General features: G+C 42.1%; 1 protein-coding gene across 4 annotated transcripts in view; it reads right to left on the minus strand.

Moving 5' to 3' along the window:
* The window catches only part of slc2a1a (solute carrier family 2 member 1a), a 65129-nt gene that overhangs the window by 3662 nt on the left and 35829 nt on the right, over window positions 1-25638 (minus strand). For 3 of the 4 annotated variants that reach the window (XM_043676168.1, XM_043676167.1, XM_043676169.1), the window contains 5 exons: window positions 22801-22988; window positions 17861-17971; window positions 17654-17755; window positions 10623-10698; window positions 3249-3376 (listed from right to left, as the gene is read on the minus strand). In XM_043676168.1, the coding sequence (XP_043532103.1) occupies window positions 3249-3376; window positions 10623-10698; window positions 17654-17755; window positions 17861-17971; window positions 22801-22988 (605 nt within the window). The remainder of the gene's footprint in view (window positions 1-3248; window positions 3377-10622; window positions 10699-17653; window positions 17756-17860; window positions 17972-22800; window positions 22989-25638) is intronic. The other variant, XM_043676170.1, reaches the window with a different exon arrangement.

The following is a 25638-nucleotide window of genomic DNA, read 5'->3' on the forward strand; positions in this document are numbered from 1 at the left end:
AATTGCCCACAGTGTTAGGTGCTTTAGTGAGGGAAATGGGTCTGGATAGGTTACTCTTCGGAGGGTCAGTGTGGACTTGTTGGGCTGAAGGGCCTGTTTCCACACAGTAGTGAATCTAATCGAAAATCGGAACATCTGCCTTTTACAACCCATTTTGAAAAACACCAAGGACAACATAACCTTGTTAAAAGATCAGCATCGTTACAACTGCATCAGGTTCAGGAGACTTGCCAGATTTAGACCTCTGAATTTCCACAGTATTTGTCCTTTGGTCATTGTGGTTGCTTTAAGTTCTTCTCTCCGTTTTGCCCCTGGATTTTGCATCATTCTTGGAGTGTTTTTTGTGTCTTCTATCATGAGGGTGGATATAAAATGCTTGTTCAAAGTATCTATATTTCCTTGTTTTCCATTATTAGTTCTCAGTTTCGTCCTCTAAGGGCTCAATATTTATTTTAGCTACACTTTTCCTTTGCATATATTTTATTTTATTGTTTTGTTAGTTCACTCTTAAATTCTAATCTTCCCTTTTTAAACTCAACCTTTGCTGATTTCTAAATAAAATTGCAATGTTTCGGTTTACTGTAATCTGCAGTATTAAATGTTTTTTCTCTCAATTTGATTTAATCCTTAACTTCCTTGATTAACCATTGATGTTTCATCTTTAACATATAATCTTTGTTTCTTATTATCACCTTAAATGACTGCCACTGCTAATCTCCATTTTACCTGTTAATCTATTTCCATGTCTAGTTCAGTCAATTCTATCTTTGTACTTCTGAAAATCTTTTACATAATGTTAAGTAATTAGTTTCAACTGCAAATTTCTTATCGTCGAACTGAAGACAAAATTCTTTCATGTTAGGATTCGTCTTTACTAGAAAATCATTTACTATGAGATCATAAATTAATCCGATCTCACCAATCGTTACCAGGTCGACAATATCTGTTTCTGATTAGCTCCAGAATGTAGTTCTGAGAAACTATCCCAAAAACACTTTGTGAAGTCTTGCTTCAGGCTACCTTTCCCCATTTTATTTGTCTATAGGACAAATAAAAATCTATAGAATAATTAAAATCACTCATGATCATTATAGTTTTTTTTATAAACAGTAATTTTTTTCTCGATTTGTTGATTTTCTTTTCTATTGGAGCTACAGTTAAGAGATCTGTAAATTACTCTCACTGGTGACTTCTATCATTTGCTAGCTTTTATCTTCACTTAAACTGATGCTACATCTTGACCATTTGAGCTAAGATCATTCCTCACTCCTACACTGATTACATCTTTACTAACAGGGCCACTTCATCTTCTTCTTTATTCCAATCCTTTGAAAGTGCCCAGTATTTCTGAATATATAGTTTTTTTCTGAGCCATCATGTCTCTGTGACAATTTTCATGTCGAACCTATTTATTTCTACGTGTACCATCCATTCAACAACCTTGTTATGAACACTGTATGTTTTCAAAGAACCTTTAATTTTGTCTTTTTACTGTTGTTCCCTACTCCAGCCCTATCAGCTGATGTGCTGTTATGTTTGTACGTTCTGTCCTATTGTCAGATTTTTATTCAAAATAAAGCAATGATTAAGGCACATGTTGAGCTTAGTGAACACAGAACATAGGACATAGAACAACACAATGCAGTACATGCCCTTCGGCTCTTGATGTTGTGCTGACCTGTGAACTAATCTAAGCCCATCCCCCTACACTATCCCATCATCATCCATGTGCTTATCCGAAGATTGTTTAAATCTCCCTAGTGTGGCTGAGTTAACTACATTGGCAGGTAGGGCATTCCATGCCCTTACCACTCTCTGCCTCTGACATCTGTCTTAAATTTATCACCCCTCAATGTGTAGCTATGCCCCCTCATACAAACTGACATCATCATCCTAGGAAAAGGATTTTCACTGTCTACCCTATCTAATCTTCTGATCATCTTGTATGTCACTATCAAATCCCCTCTTAGCCTTCTTCTTTCCAATGAGAACAGACCCAAGCCTCTCAACCTTTCCTCATAAGATCTTCCCTCCAGACCAGGCAACATCCTGGTAAATCTCCAATGCTTCCACATCCTTTCTGTAATGGAGCAACCAGAACTGTACACAATATTCCAAGTGCAGCCAAACTAGCGTTTTGTATAGTTGTAGCATGACATTGTGGCTCCGGAACTCAATCCCTCTACCAATGAAACCTAACACACCGTATGCCTTCTTAAAAGCACTATCAACCTGGGTGGCAACTTTCAGGGATCTATGTACATGGACTCTAAGATCGCTCCGCACATCTACACCACCAAGAATCTTTCCATTGACCCAGTATTCTGCCTTCCTGTTATTCTTCCCAAACTGAATCACGTCACATTTATCTGCATTTAACTCCATTTGCCACTTCTCACCCAATTCTGCAGTTTATCCAAGTCCCCCTGCAACATTCTTCCACACTTCCACTACTCCACTGACTTTAGGGTCATCTGCAAACTTACTAACCCATCCAGCCTAAGTCATTTATAAAAATGACAAACAGCAGTGGTCCCAAAACAGATCCTGGTAGCACACCATTAATAACTGGACTCCAGGCTGAATATTTTCCATCAGCCACCACTCACAACAGGAGTTAAATGCCTTATACCCTCTTCATCCACAAATTGTGAATTTGCCTCTCCACAAAATGGAAGTAACAACAAAAAACAACATCTGTGGGCAAAACCCCCGGATCCGTGATTTTTAACCTAACTTTAACCTATTTTTAAATGACCTCCGCACTTGAGACTTCTGCCATTTGTAGGGGTCTCTCAGGAATGGAACCCTCATGAATATGGAGGAATTACCATGCTTATTCCTATTTCTCTATCTCTATCTCATTCAGACATGTCTCAACCAACTCCCTCAAGAAATTAGATGTAGTTCTTAGGGTTAAAGGGATCAAAAGGTAAGGGAAGAAGGTGGAACATGGCACTGAGTTATGTGATCAGCCATGATGACATGGAAAAGCAGACTTCGACAGTCTGAATGGCCTACTCCTCTCCTATTTTCGATGTTTCTTAGAGACAGAACAGAGCTCAGTAGAGCAAGTTTTACAATTTCTCTCCTTCCCACATCAGCTGTCATCATGGTTTCTCCCAGTGAGATTTTCTGATTTGGGCTAATAGTGCCTAGTAACCTGGTTCAAATGTCCTGGAGTAAGATTGCAAATGATTAGGATCATCATTTAGACGCCTAGTGAGTGAATGTTGGATGACACTTACCTCTAAAAATGGAAAAATAAGACCAACAATGAAGTTGGATAACCAATGCACTGACCCTGCCACCATGAAAGCAGCTGGCCTGGAAGACTGACGAAACATTTCTGTTGTTATCACATATGGGATAGGGCCTTGAATTGAGAAAGGTAGAAAGAGTCTAGTTAATAACAACATCAGATATTCCACAGTATTCTTCAAAAATTAATCAACCTCCGTTTCATGAAAGAGCAAATGTCTTCACCCCTGTCTGAAAGTCCTATTTTCCATCTCAGCTTCAGATTCAAAATTTGGCTGGCACTGAGTTTCTAACCAGTTGGAAAAACGGAGAGAATTCTTCCTGTTCTTTCTATTCAGTCTCGGGATGTGGTTGTCACTGACTGGGTTTGCATGTATTCCCTGAGAGAAGGCAATGTGTGCTATCTTCTGGAACTACTGAAGTCTATCTAGTGTAGGGTCACCCACAATGCTGAAAGGAAGGGAGTTTTTACCCAGCTGCACTGAAGGAACTTGGAAGTGGTGGTGTTGCTGCTTATCTGCTGCACTTGTCTTTCTAGATGGAAGGGGTGGTGAGTTTGGTGGGTAAGGACATTGAATATCAAGGGTTTAGATTCTGTCTTGTTGCAAATGATCATTATCTGGCAGTTGTACGGTATGAATGTTCATTGTTACTTGTCAGCCCAAGCCTGAATATTGTCCAGATCTTGCTGCATTTGGACAGAGACTGCTTCAGTATCTAAGAAATTGCAAATGGTGCTCAATTTTATGTAACCATCAGTAATAAATGACCATGTCTGACATTGAGATAGTGGGAAGGCCTGTTTGAGGGAAAGTTTTGTCTGAGGCAAAACATCATATTTTCATCTCGTACCACTATCATGCAACCAAATAGCTATCACAATTATTTTGCATAGAAACATGGATATCCACCCCAGGTCTGATGCTGTGTGAAGGTCAAGGCCACCAAGGCCACCAAGCTACAAAAATGGGAATTATTTTTATTCATTTGTTAGAATTATCCAACTGGGGACAATCCATACTTGTGTTTCTAGGTTGACATTATAGACTTTGGGTGAGGCGGTGAGTATATATTGTGATGTACAAGTTGTGTGCAATAGATTACATGGACAACTGAAATTTTTTTCCTGCCTGCCATTGTCAATGTTTGTTCATATGACTTTAGGAAAGTGCATTTCTACAGAACTTTTCACAATGTCAGGTTCTTCCAAATTCTCCACTGCGTTCTTCAGCTGTCAAGTAAGTTACCTGATACAAGGAAATTTTTAGCAGAGGATGTAACTTGATAACTACTTTCAAGTAGGCTTGAAATACAAACTTAATCCTCGATAGATGTTCACATTAATCGCACTGTAGTGTGAATTTAAACTCTAGTGTCTGTAATTCTCTCTTAAACCTCTCCACTCTCTTGTTCTCTCTCCTCCTCTAAAAAGTTCATTAAAATCTATGCCTTTGACCAAAGTTTTGGTCATCTGTCCAGATATCTCCTTACGTGGCTCAGCGTCAAATTTTGTTTGATTTATCCTTCTGTGAAGCATCTTGAAGTATTTCACTGTATTATACATGCAATTCACTGTGACAGAATAGAAGTTTATTGTCTGGGGATAAACCTTTCCTCTCTTTCATTTCCATTTTCAGTGTTAATGGCTCTAATTTGCTTTTTCATTTATAAAAGACATTTTTTATTTCCCCAGTCTGTCCATCCTCCGAGCCAAGAGCAGTCAAATTACTGTTCCCAGGCTGCCTGTCAATGCCAATCAGTTACTGACCCTGTGTCCTTCCATCTTATGGCACGACATGTTAAACCTGCCTTAGAATTATTGCACATTCTTGGGATGGTGGGGCCTGGGAGCAGGAGGGAGATGAATAGGATCCAGAAACAAAACGGATAAATTACGCTCTGGGAAAGCCTTGGAGATAGCTCTGGCTCTATAATGGAGAGAATGCTTTGAAGGTGAATGAGCAATGTTCTGGCCCCAAGTCAACATGAGATTCTGCAGAATCAACTCCTTCCAATCTGCCCTGTGAATGTGTTCAGCAGGTTAGTGGCTTCACTCGCCTCAAGAGTTATAGAGGGAAGGCCACTTGGCCTATTATGTCTGTGTGGGCTGAGAAAAAAACACATCTGCTCAGTCTATGCTCATCCTCCAGCTCTGATTTTGTGGCCTTGTAGCTTTCGCCAAGTTAACTGCGTATCCAGGATGTTGATAATTATAACAAGGGTTTCTGTCTCTACCTGTCTCTCAGCCAAATTTCCTATTTCCTATTGTGACATTCCACTCGCCCCACTCCACTGGGACTGTGTTCTTTCCAGTCTGGCTGTTAGACACACCATTATTCTGCCATTCTCACTTTCCCATCACTTCATCTGCTCTTTCAACACCCTTTCTCCATTCTCCATTCACTGCTGGCAATGCAATCTCCTCTTCACTGGGCAGACCGCATGCAGATGAGGAATTTGCCTCACTGAACACTTCTGTTCAGTTCACTGCTGTGACCCCAATTCCCATCATTCACTACTTTATTACTGTATCCTTCTGCCACTCTCATTCATCTGTCCTCAATGTCCTGTACTGTTTCAACGAAATGCAACTCAAGCTCAAGTAATGATTGGCACTCCATACACCTTCAACATTCACTCCCTCCACCACCCAATGGCAGTAGTAGATACTGTCTACAAGGTGCATTGTAGCAACTCACCTTAACTCCTTAGACAGCACCTTCCAAACACATAACCTCTGCTATCTAGAAGGACAAGGGCAGCAGATACATGGGAATACATGCAAGTTCCCCTCCAGGCCACTCTCCAGCCTGAATTGGAAATATGCCACCGTTCCTTCAGGGTCTCTTAGTCAAAATCCTGAAACTTCTTCCCTAATGGCATTATAGGGGTGCCCCGACAACAAACAGACTGCACAAGAAGACAGCTCACCACCACCTTCTCAAGGGAGAGAAAAGATGGGCAATAAATGTTGGCCCAATCAATGACACCTACATCCCATGAATGACTAAAAACAGGCAACTCATCCTTACACAAGGTATTTCATACTTTTCCAATCTTAATATAAGCATTACAAACTTAAGATCTTCAACTATCACTCACAATTTCTTTTGAAATTCTTCAAACATTTACACTGGGCCCATATTTCATTTGTGTTTCCCTATATTTCCCCAATCTCCCCCTAAATGCTTTGCTCCTTTTATCATTTAATTTTTCCTACACTCCAGTTAGCTGCTCAAATAAGTAACCCACTACTTTTGTTTCTTTATCTGAATGTGGATGTTGCTGGTATTGAAATCCATCCATAATTGCCTTCAAACTAAGTAACGTGCTGAGCATCTTGGAAGGCTGTTCTGAGTCAGCCACATTTCTGAGAGTCTGGAGTCACATATCGGCCAGACCAAGTGAGGGCAACAGATTTCCTTCCCTAGAGCAACTTAGCAAGTCTTTATGATAAAACAAAGAACTACGGATGCTGGAAGTCTGAAACAAATACAGAAATTGCTGGAGAAACTCAGAAGGCCTGGAAGCATCTGTGGAGAGAAAGCAGAGTTCATTGTTTGGGTCCAGTGTCATAGAGTCATTCAGCACAGAAGCAGACCCCTTCAATCCAAGTTGTCCATGATGATCAGACATCCTAATCTAGTCCTATTTGCCAGCACTTCATAGGATCATAGAAGGAGCATAGAATCCCTTACACTGTGGAAGGAAGCCATTTGGCCCATTGAGTCCATAACAATCCTGCAAACAGCATCCCACACAGACCCAACTTCTCCCTATAACCCTGCATTTCCCATGGCTAGTCCACCAAGCCTGCACACCCCTGGACACTAAGGGCAATTTAACACGGCAAATCCATCTAACCTGCACATCTTTGGACTATGGGAGGAAACCAGAGAACCCAGAGGAAACCTACACAGACATGGGGAGAATGTGCAAACTCCACACAGACAGTTGCCCGAGATTGGAAGCAATGCAGCAGTGCTAACCACTGAGCCACTGCACTGTCCCAATTTGGCCCACAGCCCTCCAAACCCTGCACATTCATATCCCATCCAGATGCCTTTCAAATGTTGTAACTGTACCAGCTTCAACCACTTCCACTGGCAGCTCATTCCATACACACACCATCTTCTAAATTGCCCCTTGGGTCCCCTTTATATCTTTCTCCTCTCACATTAAACCTATACCAGTGACTCTTCTGTAATATGACACTGGTTATTTGGTCACCATTACTGAGATTAACTCTCAATTCTAGATTTTATTATCTGAATAAAAACACCCCCAGCTGCCATAGCGAGATTTGAACACATTTCCTCAGAGCATTAGCTCTGGGCCCTTGGATTACTGTAGGTTTGGACTCTGTTCACAGATGTTGCTTGACCTGCTGGGTGTTTTTGAAGCTTTTGCTGTTTTTATTTCTATGATTCAGTGTCTGGCTGTGGCTCTGAGTTCCTACATCAGATTCTAGTTGTTCCTTTTTCATGGAGTCAGTATCACTTTATAAAGGATACCTCACATGTGAACAATGTGACACCATATTTGAACAATGATCCAATCTCAAAACACACAAACTCATGTCCAGTCAGGCCCCTTGAGTTATAAATACTGTTCAGCCTCAGGGTTGCTATTTACAGAGTCTGATTGAGAAGGAATATAAATACTTTAGCTGTACAAAAGATTCATTCAGTTATCATGTGAATTTTTAAAGCCTTAGTGTAGGGATCCAATGTAACAGTTGGCCAATACAGTTCGACATTACGGTGTCAGCATTCTGCAGCCTTACACAAAAAAGCTGAATATGTAGTAGACAGGATATAGCCAGAAAACTGGTGTTAATCTTGCCCCTGCAGAACACCATGGCAATTATGCAGTTATCTGCCTTTCCTCAGAGCTTCCACACTACATAAGGACAAACCTAAGGATCAGTTAGAGGATTGCAAGTTCCTCAGCCTCAGCAGTGCCACTGGGTGCTATGGCCACTGCTGGTACTGCAGCAGACCTCCCCTGACTAGGTGCATTGGACAGAACCAGGTAAATTGTATTTGTTTGCATCATCACCACAAACCCTCATCCATTCTCTGCTTTTCTTTAACATTTTATTATTTTCCCACCTCTTTCCTTGACATAAGATACAATTAAATTGGACAAGGAACAAAAACAGAAATTGTTGGAAATGCTCTGTGGTTCTGTGGGGAGAAAGCAGAGTTATGAGAATAACTTAGCCAGGCTCCAAATCTTATTTCCAACCACCCAACAATCCAAATAATTTAGCAGTTGGATGACTTATGTTTTACTTTCTCACAGGTTGTGAGTTTCACTGACTACAACAGTATTTATTGCCCATCCCTAATTGTCCAGAAGCCAGTTAAGAGTCAACCAGATTGCTGTGGGTCTGGAGTCACATGTAGGCCAGATGAGCGAAGGATGGCAGTTTCCTTCCTTATTAGTGAACTGGATGGATTTTTATTGATAATCGACTTGACTTCAAATTCCACTCTCTGCCAAGGCAAGATTCAAACCCAAGTCCCCAGAACATTTAGAGTCATAGAGTCATAGAGGTGTACAGCTCGGAAACAGACCCTTTGGTCCAACCCGTCCATGCTGACCAGATATCGCAACCCAATTTAGTCCCACCTGTCAGCACCTGGCCCATATCCCTCCAAACCCTTCCTATTCATATCCAGATGCCTTCTAAATGTTGCAGTTGTACTAGCCTCCCCCACTTCCTCGGGCAGCTCATTCCATACACGGAACACCCCCTGAGTGAAAAAGTTGCCTCTTCGGCCTCTTTTATATCTTTCCCCGCTCACCCTAAACCTGTGCCCTCTAGTTCTGGACACCCCACCCAGGGAAAAGACTTTGTCTATTTATCCTATCCATGTTCCTCATGATTTTATAAACCTTGATAAGGTCACCCCTCAGCCTCCGACTCTCCAGGGAAAACAACCCTAGCCTACTCAAACTCTCCCAAAAGCTCAAACCCTCCAATCCTGGCAACATCCTTGTAAATCTTTTCTGAACCCTTTCAAGTTTCACAACACCTTTCCGATAGGAAGGAGACCAGAATTGCATTAATAGTCCAACGATAATACCACCAGACCTCCACCTCTCCCTAAATCCAAGGAAATATTGGAGTCCTCTGTATAGGATGGGACTTTAAACTGAGGAGAAAGTGAGGTCTGCAGATGCTGGAGATCAGAGCTGAAAATGTGTTGCTGGAAAAGCGCAGCAGGTCAGGCAGCATCCAGGGAACAGGAGAATCGACGTTTCGGGCATAAGCCCTTCTTCAGGACTTTAAACTGCAAACCTACCTGTCTCGGTAGGGCAATTCAAAAATTAAATGAGGGAATTAGAAACCCAGAGAATGGCAGATGCTGGAAAATCAGTAACAAAAACAGAAATTGCTGGAAAAATTCAGCCGACTGGTCAGCATCCATGGAGAAAAAGCAGAGTTAACGTTTTGGATCCAGTGACCCAAAGTTCTGAAGAAGGGTCACTGGACACACAATGTTAACTCTGCTTTCTCCCCACAGAACCACAGAGCATTTCCAACAATTTCTGTTTTTGTTCCTTGTCCAATTTAATTGTATCTTATGTCAAGGAAAGAGGTGGGAAAATAATAAAATGTTAAAGAAAAGCAGAGAATGGATGAGGGTTTGTGGTGATGATGCAAACAAATACAATTTACCTGGTTCTGTCCAATGCACCTAGTCAGGGGAGGTCTGCTGCAGTACCAGCAGTGGCCATAGCACCCAGTGGCACTGCTGAGGCTGAGGAACTTGCAATCCTATAAAGCAGATGACCTAGCCCTTCAGTTGCTGTACATAGAGATTTCAAAATGGCAGCTATTTAAGCAACAGGTGTAGGAGCTGAAGTAGACCATTCAGCCCACCATGTCTATTCCACCATTCAATGAGATCATTGCTGATTTGATCATCCTCAACTCCACTTTCCAGCAGCAAATGTAACTCTCTTTCAATTCATTCATTAGATTAAGTACAGAGGAATGTATGGAGAAGTCAGAGCACATTAGATAAACGCAGGTTCATTATATGGCATGACAGGGATGTATTTTTTCTGTGAAGCTGAGTATTGCTTCACCGTTGTGGTTACTGCTATTCCACCATCAGCTGCTGTTTAGTTTAAGTTACTTGTAAAATCCAACTTGAAATCCAAGCATATCAAACCAAATTCAACATGATAGAAAATAAAATGCATTGATGGTGGAAGAACACAGCAGTATACACAAAAGAACACTGACTATAATAAGGCTGCTGATGTTCTGTAACTATAACATACCTTTATGAAAAAGAGAGTGTGAAAAATCAAATAAACAAAAGAATACTTATTATACTTACTGGGTCCAATTGCATGCCCAATAACATAAATGATTATGCAGGCTATGCTTAAATAAGGCATTCCATCAACATTATCCTGAGGAGAGAATATATTTATGCTTTTTAATGAGTTTTAACATCAGTCTTCACTTTGTATTTCAATTGCACAATTGCTACCAAATAGGGGGTCCATCTAACACATTGGTATGAAACAAAGGGTGCGCTGATAAAGCATTAGGTTGGACTCCCTACAGCGTGGAAATAAGCCCTTCGGCCCAACCAGTCCACACTGACAAGAAACCCACCCAGACCCATTCCCCTCTGACTAATGCACCTAACACTATGGGCAATTTACCACGGCCAATTCACCTGGCCTGCTGGAGGAAACCAGAGCACCTGAAGGAAACCCACGCAGACAATGTGCAAACTCCACATAGACACTCACCTGAGGTTGGAATTGAACCTGGGACCCTGGCACTATGAGGCAGCAGTGCTAACCACTGAGCCACTATGCCACCAATAAACTGTTGTCCTCTCAGAAGGACATTTAGATCTCATGCCAGTATTTCAATGTAGAACAGGGGATTATCACTAAACATTCTAATCAAGGTTTCTCACTTATTCAACATCCCAAAAAAAATTATATGTCACTGCTGTCTGGGGGAGCTTGCTGTGCATAACTTGGCTGCCAGACCTACATTCAACAATGACCTCATTTCAAATGTACTTCATTGGCTGTTAAAGGCTTTGGAATACACTAAGGATGTCAGAGGCCCTATATAAGTGCAAGTCTGTCTGTTTATCTCTCTCTCTCTTTGTGTAATATAGCTACAGGTAATATCATCACTGTTTTAATCCCAGCTGATGGTAATACTGGACAAGTTAGATCCCAAATTGAATCCTGCCTTGATAGACTGCCATATTTTATTTGGCACTTTGGTTTTAGTGGTGAATAGTCACTGAACATATTCACAAGAGATTGTCAGTGTACTATTCAAAAAAGCAGTGCCCAACCATTCTGCACCTCCAGTTAGATCGGGTAAATGATTGGTAATCGAGAATCAGTAAAACTGGGTAAGAAGGCAGAGTTTTTCACCTTGCATTCATCAGAACAGGGAAGCAAGAGTCTGGATTAGAATGGTGCTGGAAAAGCAAAGCTTTTGCCCGAAACATCAATTTTCCTGCTCCTCGGCTGCTGCCTGACCTGCTGTGCTTTTCTAGCACCATTCTAATCTAGACTCTGATTTCCAGCATCTGCAGTCCTCACTTTTGCAAAAAACTAAACTTAGAAAGGAAACACCCATTTACTCAGCATGAGAAGAGGGCGCTGATTGATTGGATCCCTGGTTGGCATAGAAAAATTAAAGTCACACAAAAAAGCTCTTCAGGGTTTTTATACCAACACTTCTGCCCTGGGACTAACACTAACTCTTCACTTCAAGATAATCCAATTCACGACATCTATCCTTTCCTTCTCAGGAGCACTTTCCTCCGCAGTCATTCTATTACAAAGACGTCACAGCCCCACTCAAATTCAAATGTGAAATAAAAAGTCTCTCTCTTTCAATTATGGGCATTTCCTTAAGCTTTAAAAATGCCAAGTTCCAGACTCTCACAAACCATGGAGGCCCCATTATTACCATGCTGGCTGCAACAATCTGAAATAAGCAGAAATCTATTAGCAATGCCCAAATCCAACCATTCTATAGCTAGGCTTCAGAATCTGTTTTTAAAATAAATCACCACAGCTACAGAAATACTTATAACAATTGATGATTAAAAATTAAAGACACACAGAAAAACCCATTAGTTACTAACCCAAACTTACACCAAATAACATAAAAAATTAAGAATGAATCGGAAATTGCTGGAAAATTGCAGGATCTATTAATGGTTAATCTTTGATCACTGGCTGATTTTGGAGCAGACAAATAGACTGATTGGTCAGAGTGTTGCCATGGGGAATGCAATTAGATTCTGCATTTTTATGTCATCTCTCTCTCTCTCTCTGCTCTGTGGGAATGAGAGCTATTCCTCTCTCTTTCAATATCCCAGTCAGAGGCATGATCAGTGCAGAATTAGGGATAAGCTGGACCACCTCACTGGTAAATGGTCTTCAGTGGCAGTATGTGAGCTATTGGTAGGAAGGTATGATCAATGAGGATGTGTGGGAAAAATATAAATATGAAGACGCAAGTCTACTTTCCAGGGATTAACTTGAGCTCAATCTTACTTTTGTCAGCTCAAGTAAATTGATTAGCCAGATTCAAATAATCAATTACTTAGAGCTATTTGTTATTTACAAAAAAAAATTAATTACTATCAAGCAGTGACGGAGAGAAGTCATAGAGATTTGGCTCTGTAGTTTAATATTGTGCTCTTTGTAGTTTAATCAAAAGTCCCAGAGGATTTTCCTTTCCCTATTTACTGTTCCTTGCTGAGGTCATTATGCACAAAGTGGTGCTCAGGTGTAGTATGCATCAGTAAAGGATGCATGCATCTGCCCCTACTCCCCAGTGGATTGAGAAGCATTAATAGTGACTCTTTCAGTTAATCCCCAGTGCTACCAGGGCTTGGTCTCCAGCGTGAGTCTTGGCCTGATGTCTGGAAATCACATGTCTCTTTGCCAATTTTAGCAGCAGTCCCCAATGGCACCACTTCTGGGATGTTCTCAGAACTGGGATCCCCCTGGTGGCTCAACGAACTGGTGGCTCAATGGGTTTTCCCTTTGTGAACACAAATCCAGGAAAGTGGAGTGTGACTGGGGCAGATGTGAAGGCAGGTGGGAGTGTTGTACAGGGTGAACAGAGTGAGTGAAGATCTGTCTTAGCTTTAGGTAACCTCTTTAGGGTTTTTTATCCTAACACTTCTGCCCTGGGACTAACACTAACACTTCACTTCAAGATAATCCAATTCACGACATCTATCCTTTCCTTCTCAGGTGCACTTTCCTCCGCAGTCATTCTATTACAAAGACGTCACAGCCCCACTCAAATTCAAATGTGAAATAAAAAGTCTCTCTCTTTCAATTATGGGCATTTCCTTAAGCTTTAAAAATGCCAAGTTCCAGACTCTCACAAACCATGGAGGCCCCATTATTACCATGCTGGCTGCAACAATCTGAAATAAGCAGAAATCTATTAGCAATGCCCAAATCCAACCATTCTATAGCTAGGCTTCAGAATCCATTTTTAAAATAAATCACCACAGCTACAGAAATACATAAAAGTCAATGATTAAAAATTAAAGTCACACAGAAAAAAATCTGTTTTTAAAATAAATCACCATGGCTACAGAAATACTTATAACAATTGATGTTTAAAAATTAAAGACACTCAAAAAACCCACTAGTTATTAACCCAAACTAACACCAGGGCGGCACGGTGGCACAGTGGTTAGCACTGCTGCCTCACAGCGCCAGAGACCCGGGTTCAATTCCTGCCTCAGGCGACTGACTGTGTGGAGTTTGCACGTTCTCCCCGTGTCTGCGTGGGTTTCCTCCGGGTACTCCGGTTTCCTCCCACAATCACAAAAGATGTGCAGGTCAGGTGAATTGGCCATGCTAAATTGCCCGTAGTGTTAGGTAAGGGGTAAATGTAGGGATAGGGGTATGGGTGGGTTGCGCTTAGGCGGGGCGGTGTGGACTTGTTGGGCCGAAGGGCCTGTTTCCACACTGTAAGTAATCTAATCTAATAACATAAAAAATTAAGAACAGAATCAGAAATTGCTGGAAAAACTCTGTAGGTTTGTCAGCATCTGTGGAAAAAAGGCAGAGTCAACATTTCAGGTCCACTGACCCTTTTTCAGAAGACATCAATCAGCAATTTCTGATTTTGTTTCTGATTTCTAGCATCCGCAATTTTTGGGTTTTTTTAAAATATTAAAAATTATAATATAAGTCTAACAGGTTACATGGGATGATCATGGCAAAGTGGAATGAATGTTTTTTGCAATAGTGACATTGAACGTCACGGAATTATGACATGTAGGTTTGCTCGCTGAGCTGAAAAGTTCATTTCCAGACGTTTCGTTACCTTGCTCGTTAACATCTTCAGTGGACCTCTTGCAAAGCATTGCTGAAAATTCCTGCTCTCTATTTATATGTTTGGGTTTCTTTGGGTCAGTGATGTCATTTCCTATGGTGATGTTATTTCCTATGGTGAAGTCACTTCCTGTTCCTTTTCTCAGGGGGTGGTTGAAGGGGTTTAATTGATAGAGATGTGTTCATTGATAGAGTTCTGGTTGGAATGCCATGCTTCTAGGAATTCTCGTGCGTGTCTTTGTTTGGCTTGTCCTAGGATGGATGTATTATCCCAGTCGAAGTGGTGTCCTTCCTCATCCGTATGTGAGGATACTAGTGAGAGAGGGTCATGTCTTTTTGTGGCTAGTTGGTGTTCGCATTGCCTGGTGGCTAGTTTTCTATCTGTTTGTCCAATGTAGTGTTTGTTACAGTCCTTGCATGATATTTTGCAAATGACATTAGTTTTGCTCATTGTCTGCATACGGTCTTTCATGTTCATTAGCTGCTGTTTTGGTGTGTTGGGTGGGCTACCATGATGCCAAGGGGTCTGAGTAGCCTGGCAGTCATTTCCAAGATGTCTTTAATGTAGGGGAGAATGGCTAGGGTTTCTGGATGTGTTTTGTTTGCTTGTTTGGGTTTGTTGCTGAGAAATCGGCAGACTGTGTTCATTGGGTACCCATTCTTTTTGGATACATGGTAAAGGTAATTTTCCTCTGCTCTGCATAGTTCCTCTGTGTGTTGGCTTGTTGAAATAATGTTCTGATGCAGCTTCATTTGTGGGTGTTGGGATGATTGCTTCTGTTCTTCAATATTTGGTCCGTATGTGTTGTTTTCCTGTAGACACTGGTTTGAAGTTCCCCATTGGCTGTTCGCTCCACTGTGACATTGAGAAATGGCAGTTTGTTGTTGTTTTCCTCCTCTTTAGTGAATTTTATGCCAGTAAGGGTATTATTGATGGTATTGATGGTAGCCCACAAACTCACCAACACACTAAAACAGCAGCTAATGAACTTGAAAGACCGTATACAAACAATGAGCAAAACTAATGTAATTTACAAAATACCATGCAAGGACTGTAACAAACACTACATTGGACAAACAGATAGAAAACTAGCCACCAGGATATGCGAACACCAACTAGCCACAAAAAGACATGACCCCCCCTCTCACTAGTATCCTTACATACGGATGAGGAAGGATACCACTTCGACTGGGACAATACATCCATCCTAGGACAAGCCAAACAAAGACACGAGAATTCCTAGAAGCATGGCATTCCAACCAGAACTCTATCAACAAACACGTCGAGTTAGACCCCACCTACCACCCCCTGAGAAAAGGAACAGGAAGTGACTTCACCACAGGAAATAACACAACCACAGGAAATGACATCACCGACCCAAAGAAACCCAAACATATAAATAGAGAGCAGGAATTTTCAGCATTGCTTCGCATGAGGTCCACTGAAGATGTTACCCAGTAAGGTAACGAAACGTCTGGAAATGAGCCTTTCACTCAGCGAGCAAACCTACATCCAAAGTTATGACATCCTTAATTTTTTTTAGAGAAAGGAATAAGTGAGTAATGCCATAGGAAATCAACAAAGCTATATATAAAAGTCAACTTTTACATAAATGAGTGCAATATGTTCTTGCAATATAAATGAATTGTACTGACATCGCTCTCATGGAATAAGCTGCATTATGGAGAAACCGATTGTACCTTCCCAGCACTTGTGGTTCAAGAGCAAACAGTGAGGGGACAAGGCAACTAGGATGAAACCCCTTTCTGAATGATTGGGTACAATGGAAGGAGTGCATGTTTAAAGCCCCACAATTTCCAATGAGAATCCAACCAACCTCCATAACTATAAACCAAAAGGCCATAATGAGCTGAAACATATAAAATTAGCACAGAAACTATAGCATGGAATCACAAAACTGCAGCTTTCATATCAACAAATCAATGATCATCACACTTTTGTGAAATTCCCTTGTGAATTAGTTTATTAGCCTGGTGCCCCGGTCAAAACTCAAGGAAAAGAAATTTCATCCGTAATAGGTACTAACGTGCTTTTATAATATTTCAAATATTCCAATGATTTGAATCAACAAATAAATGAGTGACAATTCCTTAAAGGAACACTTAACCAACAACACTCATGTTTATTTCTCCCGCTCTGTTTCTTTCTCACTGTTTCTCCACCACTATGTTCCCCTCTACTTCTGCCTCCTCTCTTTAGTTACTTTTCATTCGCCCCCCTCCATTTTCCTCTCTCCATTTCCTTCTCTTCATTTCCTTCCCCTTGTTTCCTTCCCCTCTGTTTCCTTCCCTTCTATTGCCTCCCTCTTTGTTGCCTCCTATTGCCCCCCTCTGTTACCTGCCTCTCTGTTGCCCCACTCTCTGTTGCCCCCTGTTTCCTTCTCTCTGTTGTCCCCTCTCTGTTCCTTCCTCTTTGTTACGCCCTCTCTGTTTTTTTCTCTCTTTTTCCTTCTCTCTATTTCCCTCCTCATTTCCCCCTCTCTGCTCCCCCATTTCTCCTCTCTGTTTCCCTCCCCCTCCTCTGTTTCCAGAAGGCCAAATTTCAAAGAAAACTTAACAAATTGAAAATGGAAATGTGGTTTGGGGATGGGGAAAATGATACTCTCCATCCCCTGTGGTGTCCCCCAGTGGAAGATGTCAAACAATGCAGTGGGAGATCAGGTGCACCTTCTCCAGGGACATCTGGAGCAGACATAGCAATGGAACAGTGGCAGGCAGTTGGGTCTCATAGACCACTCCACAGCCTCCTGCCTGGATCTGGTAATGACCACCTAGGACAGGGTCAGGAGCACACCCATCAGGAGGCTTCTCCAATTTACCTGCTCTTCTACATTATGCCAAGTAGCCCAAGATCAGAAGAAGTCTGCTTTTATTGTACAGAGGTCATAGACTCCAGAGTGGCAAACCAACAATAATCCATTATTCTGCATGTTTGTTGGCTGGAATACATTTTTAAGATTTTGCACAGTGGAAGGGGTTTTGAACAAACCTGAAGGTTTAGACTCATGGTTAACACTGCACATGAAATGCAGCAAATCGCAAATCCAACCAGGAGAAGCATCCTTCGTCCTAATGCTTCTACTATAGAAATCTGCAGAACATAATAATGTGACAGACTGAGCTCAGAAATGTGAATGTACAGCAGTAACACACAGCTCTAGAAATGCCTGTTAAAGACAACTCTATTTGGACTTACTGCTGCTATGGTCATGAACACATTAACAGCTCCTGTTCCAACAGTGACATACTGAATGTCATTTTCTTTCACCCTTGCTGATCGATATATGCTGTCAGCATAATAATAGATCTGCAAACAGAAATAGTTTCAGTAGACGAAGAGCGATTACTGATACAGATTTTCAATGTTATTATGCAATTAACTTCTGCTGTTCTTCCTGTCATTTTCAGTCTCTGGTGGAGAATTTAGATTTGGCATCCATGCGCTGTCTGAAAAAGCCATTGCAAGTTTTAATCACCATTTTGAAAACTTTTCTGCACCTCTGTTGGATAAAGAGGGAAGCAAGCCAGAGATCCTGCAGTGAGGTGACACTTATACCTCCCCCTCTGGGCCAGAAAGTGTGCTCTGGGCACAGTTTCCCAAATTAGGGTTCTGAGCATTGTTTGTAAAGGGAGGTCGAAAGGTCATACCATGTGGGAAATGGTCACTCATTGGGATGTTTCCCAGAGCAGACAATCAAGGGGAGGCAATGGCCTGGTGGTAGTATTTACAATCCAGAGACTCACATAATGTTCTGGGGACCCAGGTTCAAATCCTGCTATGGCAGGTAGTGAAATTTGAATTCAAGACTGATCTTGAATTAGGAGTGTAATGAAAACAATGAAACTATTGTCAGTTTTAAAAAAAACCTCATTCATGAATATTCTTTAGGCAAGGGATTCTGCCATCTTTACCAGGTGTGGGAAATTGGGGTAGACAATAAATGGTGGCCTGATCAGTGACACCCATATCTCATGAATGAGTAAAAAAAATTAATGACAAAAGACTGGGGTCATCCAGTTAAGGATTATAGCTTTTTTGGGGGAGGGGGGCAGGAATCTAAGGCCTTTCAGCATAATAGAATCTGCCATGGAGTTACATGCAGTAGACAAAGATCAAAAATAGATTTACCCATTCTTTAAAATCTTAACATTTCTAATAAAGAATGGCTTTGCAGCATGTTCATCAGAGTGGGATTGTGGGTGCTGGTAGTGGTGAGGAGCTGATGTGACTAGTGGAGAGGAGTGAAACGGGGAGGGAGGAAGGAGGGGTAGTTGATGTGGGTGGGAGGAAGCAGTGAAATGGGGAGGGGTGGTTGATGTGGGTGGGAGGAAGCAGTGAAATGGGGAAGGGGAGGGGAGTTGATAGTGGGGGAGCATTGGTGGTGAAGTTGGCTGTCCCAGTAGATGCTGCACCCAGACAGAAAGATAAAAGCAGTCTTCAAGTTTCATGTCTTGAAATCTAACAGCACCCTCCCCCCTCCAATTTCCCAACCCCCTCACCCTGCCTGTAGTCACCCTCTATGGGACAGTCTGCAGGCTGTCGTCCTGCTCTCAGTCTCTTACGGCACCCAGGAGGCTGTCAGGTAAAGCCTCCTTTAATGGGCCATAATGGGCCGTAGGTTACTGTTCCCTCCTCCCTGCCTTAGGGAAGGTGACTCTGGGGTGTCACCTTGGAATGGGGGACCCTGCACAGAGTCAGGTGGCATTAGATTTGGAACCTGCTGTCCTCAGTACCATCACCAGTGGTGCTAAAAATCAGGCCTCCTCCTCAGTAGTAACCAGGGTTGGCATCTGCTGAGATTTATCTCAATAACTTAACTTTCGAGACCTTGCAGTAACCTGCAGTAGAGGGAAGGACATTATTAAAATCTTTCCAACCAGCATTATTTTAATACTCCCTATAAAAAGACACAATTTAACACTGGCGTCAAAAGAATCTGAAATATAAAATCTAGTTTTCACTATTACTCCCACAGACAAAGTATGTCGAGTGTCACATACATTTAAACATTTGCCAAATCAGGTGGCCCTGCTCATGATGTGGAAAATGGAATCTCCCACATTAAAGCTTAAAGATCTCCAATTTGAAATTGAGTGAAATTTCTGCTCAAGTACTAAAGTAAGAAAATATTGCTTAAAATAATTTCAGAAGCTACTGATCTATAAAAACATATTTTTCAAGTTGAATTGTAAAGATTGAGGCATAGCAATAGGATCGACTGCTGTGTATATTAAGTGAGAACGGAGTTAGTTTGGAATGTGGATTCAGGTCTAGTGGTATGGTCCATGGCTCAAAGGGCAGCACCTTGCCTCTGAGTCAGAGGGTATCTGTTCAAGTTCCACTTTGAGTGTAAATTTGACATCTCAGGGCAGTACCAAGAGGTAGAGATGTTGTAAGATTGAGGCCCAGGCTGCTTTCAGGTCTATGTAAGAGACAATTTCAAAAAGATTAAGGGAACCCATCATTTGCAAAATTGATACTTCAAACAAAATTACTAAAAATTCTGATAATTATCATATTGCTCTTTTTAGAAAATTGTTCTTTGCGAATTAGCTGCCATGTTTCCTAGATTCCAATACGTCCGTCCTTCAAACAATTCAGTGACACTTCAAACATTGCCTGGATGCATGTTGGGATGTTGTGAGGTTGTGCACGACATCCCTCTCAAACATCCATTGTGCTTGATTTTTTGTTTGTAATGAATGTGGGTGTCACTGGCAAGACCAGCATTTGTTGCCCATCCCTAATTACCATTGGAGTGAGTAGCTTGTTGGCCATTTCAAAGAGCAGTTAAGGATGAACCAATCACAATGGGTCTGGAGTCACACATAGGCCTGACTGAGTAAGAACAGCTGATTTCTTTCCCTAAAGGACTTGAGTGAACTAGGTGGGCTTTTAAGCCAATTGAGAGTTATTTTATGCTCAACATTGGCTTTCAATTTCAGATCAAATTTAATTTCTTGTTAAAATCCATTTCTGACATTCAATACTGAATGAACAGAAATGCAAGAAAATTGTAGAAACATTCAACAGGTTAGCTGGCATATGGTGGGAGAGAGAAACAGAGTTAATGATCCTTCATTGCAAATTGAGGTAAGGATAGAACGTGATAGGTTTTGAGAATGTGAAAGTGAAGAGAGTTGGAAGAAAAGTAAAAGGAAAGATCTTTGGTCAGGCAGAGGTCAGAGGAGGTTAAATAACAAAAAGCCAACTGGTACAAAAATCAAAGGCAGTGGTAAGAAGTGAAGAAACAAAAGACACATCATGACAGGGGGGCATGGTTGGATAGTAGCCATCTGAATGCAAAGTGAAGGAACAAGGAAAGGAACAAGTGTAATGTGAACCAACTAAATAAAACAAAACAAAATGGAGGCAGAAGTTAGGGTCTAAAATTGCTGAACTCAGTGTCAAGTCCAGAAGGCTGTGAAGTTGTAGAGTCAAGAGAGAAGGTGTAGGTTCTTGAGTTTGCATTGAGCTGTGATTTTACCCAGCTTGTGGAATACCTGAAACCCCTGGCTCCTGTTTCCAATACAAAATCTGTTCCTGAGCTAGGACCAAAGGGTCTGTTTCCATGTTGTACATCTCTATGAGTCTAATCCCCCAGGCAACTGAAAATCAGCCAGAAATTTTGCAACCTTTATGCTATATTTAACCATGAAAGAAACCTCTTGCCCCACGACTCCAATGTCCAGACCACTGAATCGCTCCTCTGCAGTCCTGCCCAACATTAATACTGCCTTCATTCAATTACTGCTGAAATCTTCACGACCTGTAGACTTGACTCTTCAGTTCTTATGTAGAACTCTGCTGCCCATATCCTAACTCGCACAAAGTCTTATACACACATCAACTCTCTGTTTATTAATGTACATTGGCTCCCAGTGCAGCAATTTGAAATTTTCAATCCTTTTTTCAAGTTCCACATAGTCTTGTCCCTCTCTGTTTCTCAAACCTTCCCAGGAGTTAAAACTGTTTGAGACATCTGTGCCCCTCCAATCTTGGTGTCTGACTCAGTTCTGATCAGTGACTGTACCTTCAGCCCCATCGGCCTGAAACTGTGGAACTCCCTTTCTAAGTCCCTCTGCCTCCTTCCCCATCTTCTTTAAATTGTTCCTTAAAATCTCTCTCTTTAACAGAGCAACAAGTAACTCACCTCCTGACTCCCTAGAGCCTGTCCACCACCATCTACGAAGCACAAGTCAGGAGTCTGAAGGAATACTTGCCTGGTAGAGTGCAACTCCAACAACACTCAAGAAGCTGGCACAATGCAGGACAAAGTAGCCCACTTGACTGGCACCCCATCCACCATGTTCAATATCCATGTCTTCCACTGCCAATGCACAGTGGCACAAGGGTGTGCCATCTACAAGATGTACTGCAGGAACTCACCAAGCCTCCTTTGCACCTTGTAGTTCTCAACCACTGCCATTCAGAAAGACAAGGATAGCAGGTATAGAAGAACATCCTCACCTGAAAATTTCCTTCCAAGCTGCTTATCATCCTGAGCTGAAAATACAATAGTCCTCCTGTACATGCAGGGAATACGTTCCAAGACCTACCGCGGATGCCCAAAATCGTGGATAGGTGCAAACCCATTCATTTCAATGGGAATTTTACCTTCCCAGCATCCCCCGGTCCCTGGTTCCAGTAGGTTCCCTCTAATATGTTCCGACCACAGTAAATCGCGGGTAACTGAAACTAAGGAAAACGATTCTGCGGATACAAAGATTGCCCTGTATATCGCCGTTCTTTCAGTATCTCTGGGACAAAAATCTTGAAATCCCCTCCCAAACTATGTGGTGGGGTCAACCTACAGTACAGGAACTGTAGCATTTCAAGGAACAGTCCACCACAACTTTCACAAGAGCAATTATAGATGGGTCATATATGACAGCCCAGCCATCAACACCCACATCCTGTGAACGAATGATAAAAGATGATTTTGGTCTGTGCAATTATCTCATTTTAAGTGACCCAGGTCAGATCTCCACAATAATGCTCCTGCAAAGCTTGAAAGGATGTTGTGGCTTGCCAAAGGGGCTATGTCAATACAAGTTGCTATTGTACTGTAGTTACAACAAATGCAAGTTCTGTATTTTACCCAGTGCCTGCGTTGATAAGTTTTTGATACTTACTGCATTAACTCCAGACAGCTGCTGCCCCATATTTAGAATAATGATGGATACCAGTTGCCATCGCAATGACCTGAACGAGAAGAGGTTCAGTACTGACATGTGGCCTTCAGCTTTCTCTGACTGATCCTCCATACGCATTTCTTCTATTTCATCATCCACGTCATCCCAGCCTCTTATCCGTCTCAAAGCTTGAACACAATACATGTGAACTCCGCTGTTTATTGCTGTTCTGCAATTCATTGCCTTCAATTCAAGCTCTAGATTTCCTTCAAGTGGGAGCTGGGCCTGTTTCAGGGTGGTGACGCCCCACGCCTCACACTCCTCCTATCACATTCATGCTAACCCATGCCATTAGGCTCCTACCAATTTTGTCTCTATATCATAGAGTCATACAGCACAGAAATAGACCCTGTGGTCCAAACAGTCCATGCAGACCATGTTCCCAAACTAAACTAGTCCCATGCTTATTTATGCACGCATCTAAATGTCTTTTAAATGTTATAACTGTACCCGCATCCACCACTTCCTGTCAAAGTTCATTCCACACACAAACCACTCTGTGTAAAAAAAAATTGCCCCTCATGTATTTTTAAAATCTTCCTCTTTACACCATGCCCTGTATCCATCCCATGACCTCTCAAACCCTCTGTGCCAACCTCTGCCCCTCTACCCACACCTCATGGCTCTTCATAACCCCCATGTAGTGGCAGATGGAGTTTAATTCAGATAAATGTGAGGTGCTGCACTTTGGGAAAGCAAATCTTAGCAGGACTTATACACTTAATGGTAAGGTCCTAGGGAGTGTTGCTGAACAACAAGACCTTGGAGTGCAGGTTCATAGCTCCTTGAAAGTGGAGTCGCAGGTAGATAGGATAGTGAAGAAGGCGTTTGGTATGCTTTCCTTGATTGGTCAGAGTATTGAGTACAGGAGTTGGGAAGTCATATTATGGCTGTACACGACATTGGTTAGGCCACTGTTGGAATATTGCATGCAATTCTGGTCTCCTTCCTATCGGAAAGATGTTGTGAAACTTGAAAGGGTTCAGAAAAGATTTACAACAATGTTGCCAGGGTTAGGGATCTGAGCTACAGGGAGAGGCTGAACAGGCTGGGGCTGTTTTCCCTGGAGCATCGGAGGCTGAGGGGTGACCTTATAGAGGTTTATAAAATCATGACGGACATGGATAGGATAAATAGGCAAAGTCTTTTCCCTGGGATCGGGGAGTCCAGAACTAGAGGGCATAGGTTTAGGGTGAGAGGGGAAAAATATAAAAGAGACCTAAGGGGCAACTTTTCCACGCAGAGGGTGGTACGTGTATGGAATGAGCTGCCAGAGGATGTGGTGGAGGCTGGTACAATTGCAACATTTAAGAGGCATTTTGATGGGTATATGAATAGGAAGGGTTTGGAGGGATATGGGCCGGGTGCTGGCAGGTGGGACTAGATTGGGTTGGGATATCTGGTCGGCATGGACGGGTTGGACCGAAGGGTCTGTAACCATGCAGTACATCTCTATGACTTATGTCAACAGAGATTCAACTTGTTCCACCCATGTCCCACTCCAGTCACCACCCTTTACCCTTACACAAATTATGATGCCTCACCTAGTTACCACCTCAAGACATTTCTGGAATAGGTTAAATTTAAGTTCTACTAGATAAAGGTCAACACTTTGCCTTACTGAAAAAAATCAATCATTAAGAGCCATGTACAATATTTACAATACTCTGACTACATAATGCCTGATAAGATGAACATTTCCTTCAAGTGCATCTGATAACAAAGAACATTGAAATTCATTCTTTGTTCCATTTCAAAGAGTTTATATCCAGATAGTGCGAACAATCTCAGTATGAAATGGAAGGCACCCCGCTGTGATGGTGGTGAAATAAGCCATGCAGCAGTGAAACCCACAGGCTCATGTCCATAGGCAGAGAGAAATAGCAAACAATAGTTTTTCAAAACACTTTAGACATTTTGCAAAAATTTAAAGGGACAGACTTTTAAGTGCCTTGACAACTCAGTTTGTAGTTATATTTGGGAGGTCTTCTTGACATGACCTCTTGACAATTTCTTTTGACACTTTTAACTGCTCACTTTGATTGATCTGTTGACAGTTCCAATGAGCTTGACAGATATGCACTTTTTACATATATTCATACCTACTTTTAACCATCCCAACAGGTACTTTAACTGCCCCAAAAATGTCATCTGACCTCCCCTCAAAATGTTCCAGGACCTTATCCAAAGGGACATATCACCTGATTGAAAGGTGGACCCCAGTTACCTAAAAGGTAAAAACAATGACTGCAGATGCTGGAAACCAGATTCTGGATTGGTGTTGCTGGAAGAGCACAGCAGTTCAAGCAGCATCCAAGGAGCAGCGAAATCGATGTTTCGGGCAAAAGCCCTTCATCAGGAATAAAGGCAGTGAGCCTGAAGTGTGGAGAGATAAGCTAGAGGAGGGTGGGGGTGGGGAGAGAGTAGCATAGAGTACAATGGGTGAGTGGGCAATCAACCACACCGCCCTGTGGCCCAACATTTCAACTCCCCCTCCCACTCTGCTGAGGACATGGAGGTCCTGGGCCTCCTTCACCACTACTCCCTCACCACCAGACGCCTGGAAGAAGAACGCCTCATCTTCTGCCTCGGAACACTTCAACCCCAGGGCATCAGTGTGGACTTCAACAGTTTCCTCATTTCCCCTTCCCCCACCTCACCCTAGTTCCAAACTTCCAGCTCAGCACTGTCCCCATGACTTGTCCGGACTTGTCCTACCTGCCTACCTCCTTTTCCACCTATCCACTCCACCCTCTCCTCCCTGACCTATCACCTTCA

Source organism: Chiloscyllium plagiosum, chromosome 34 (assembly GCF_004010195.1).
Source record: "Chiloscyllium plagiosum isolate BGI_BamShark_2017 chromosome 34, ASM401019v2, whole genome shotgun sequence".
In the NCBI taxonomy this organism is placed as follows: domain Eukaryota; kingdom Metazoa; phylum Chordata; class Chondrichthyes; order Orectolobiformes; family Hemiscylliidae; genus Chiloscyllium; species Chiloscyllium plagiosum.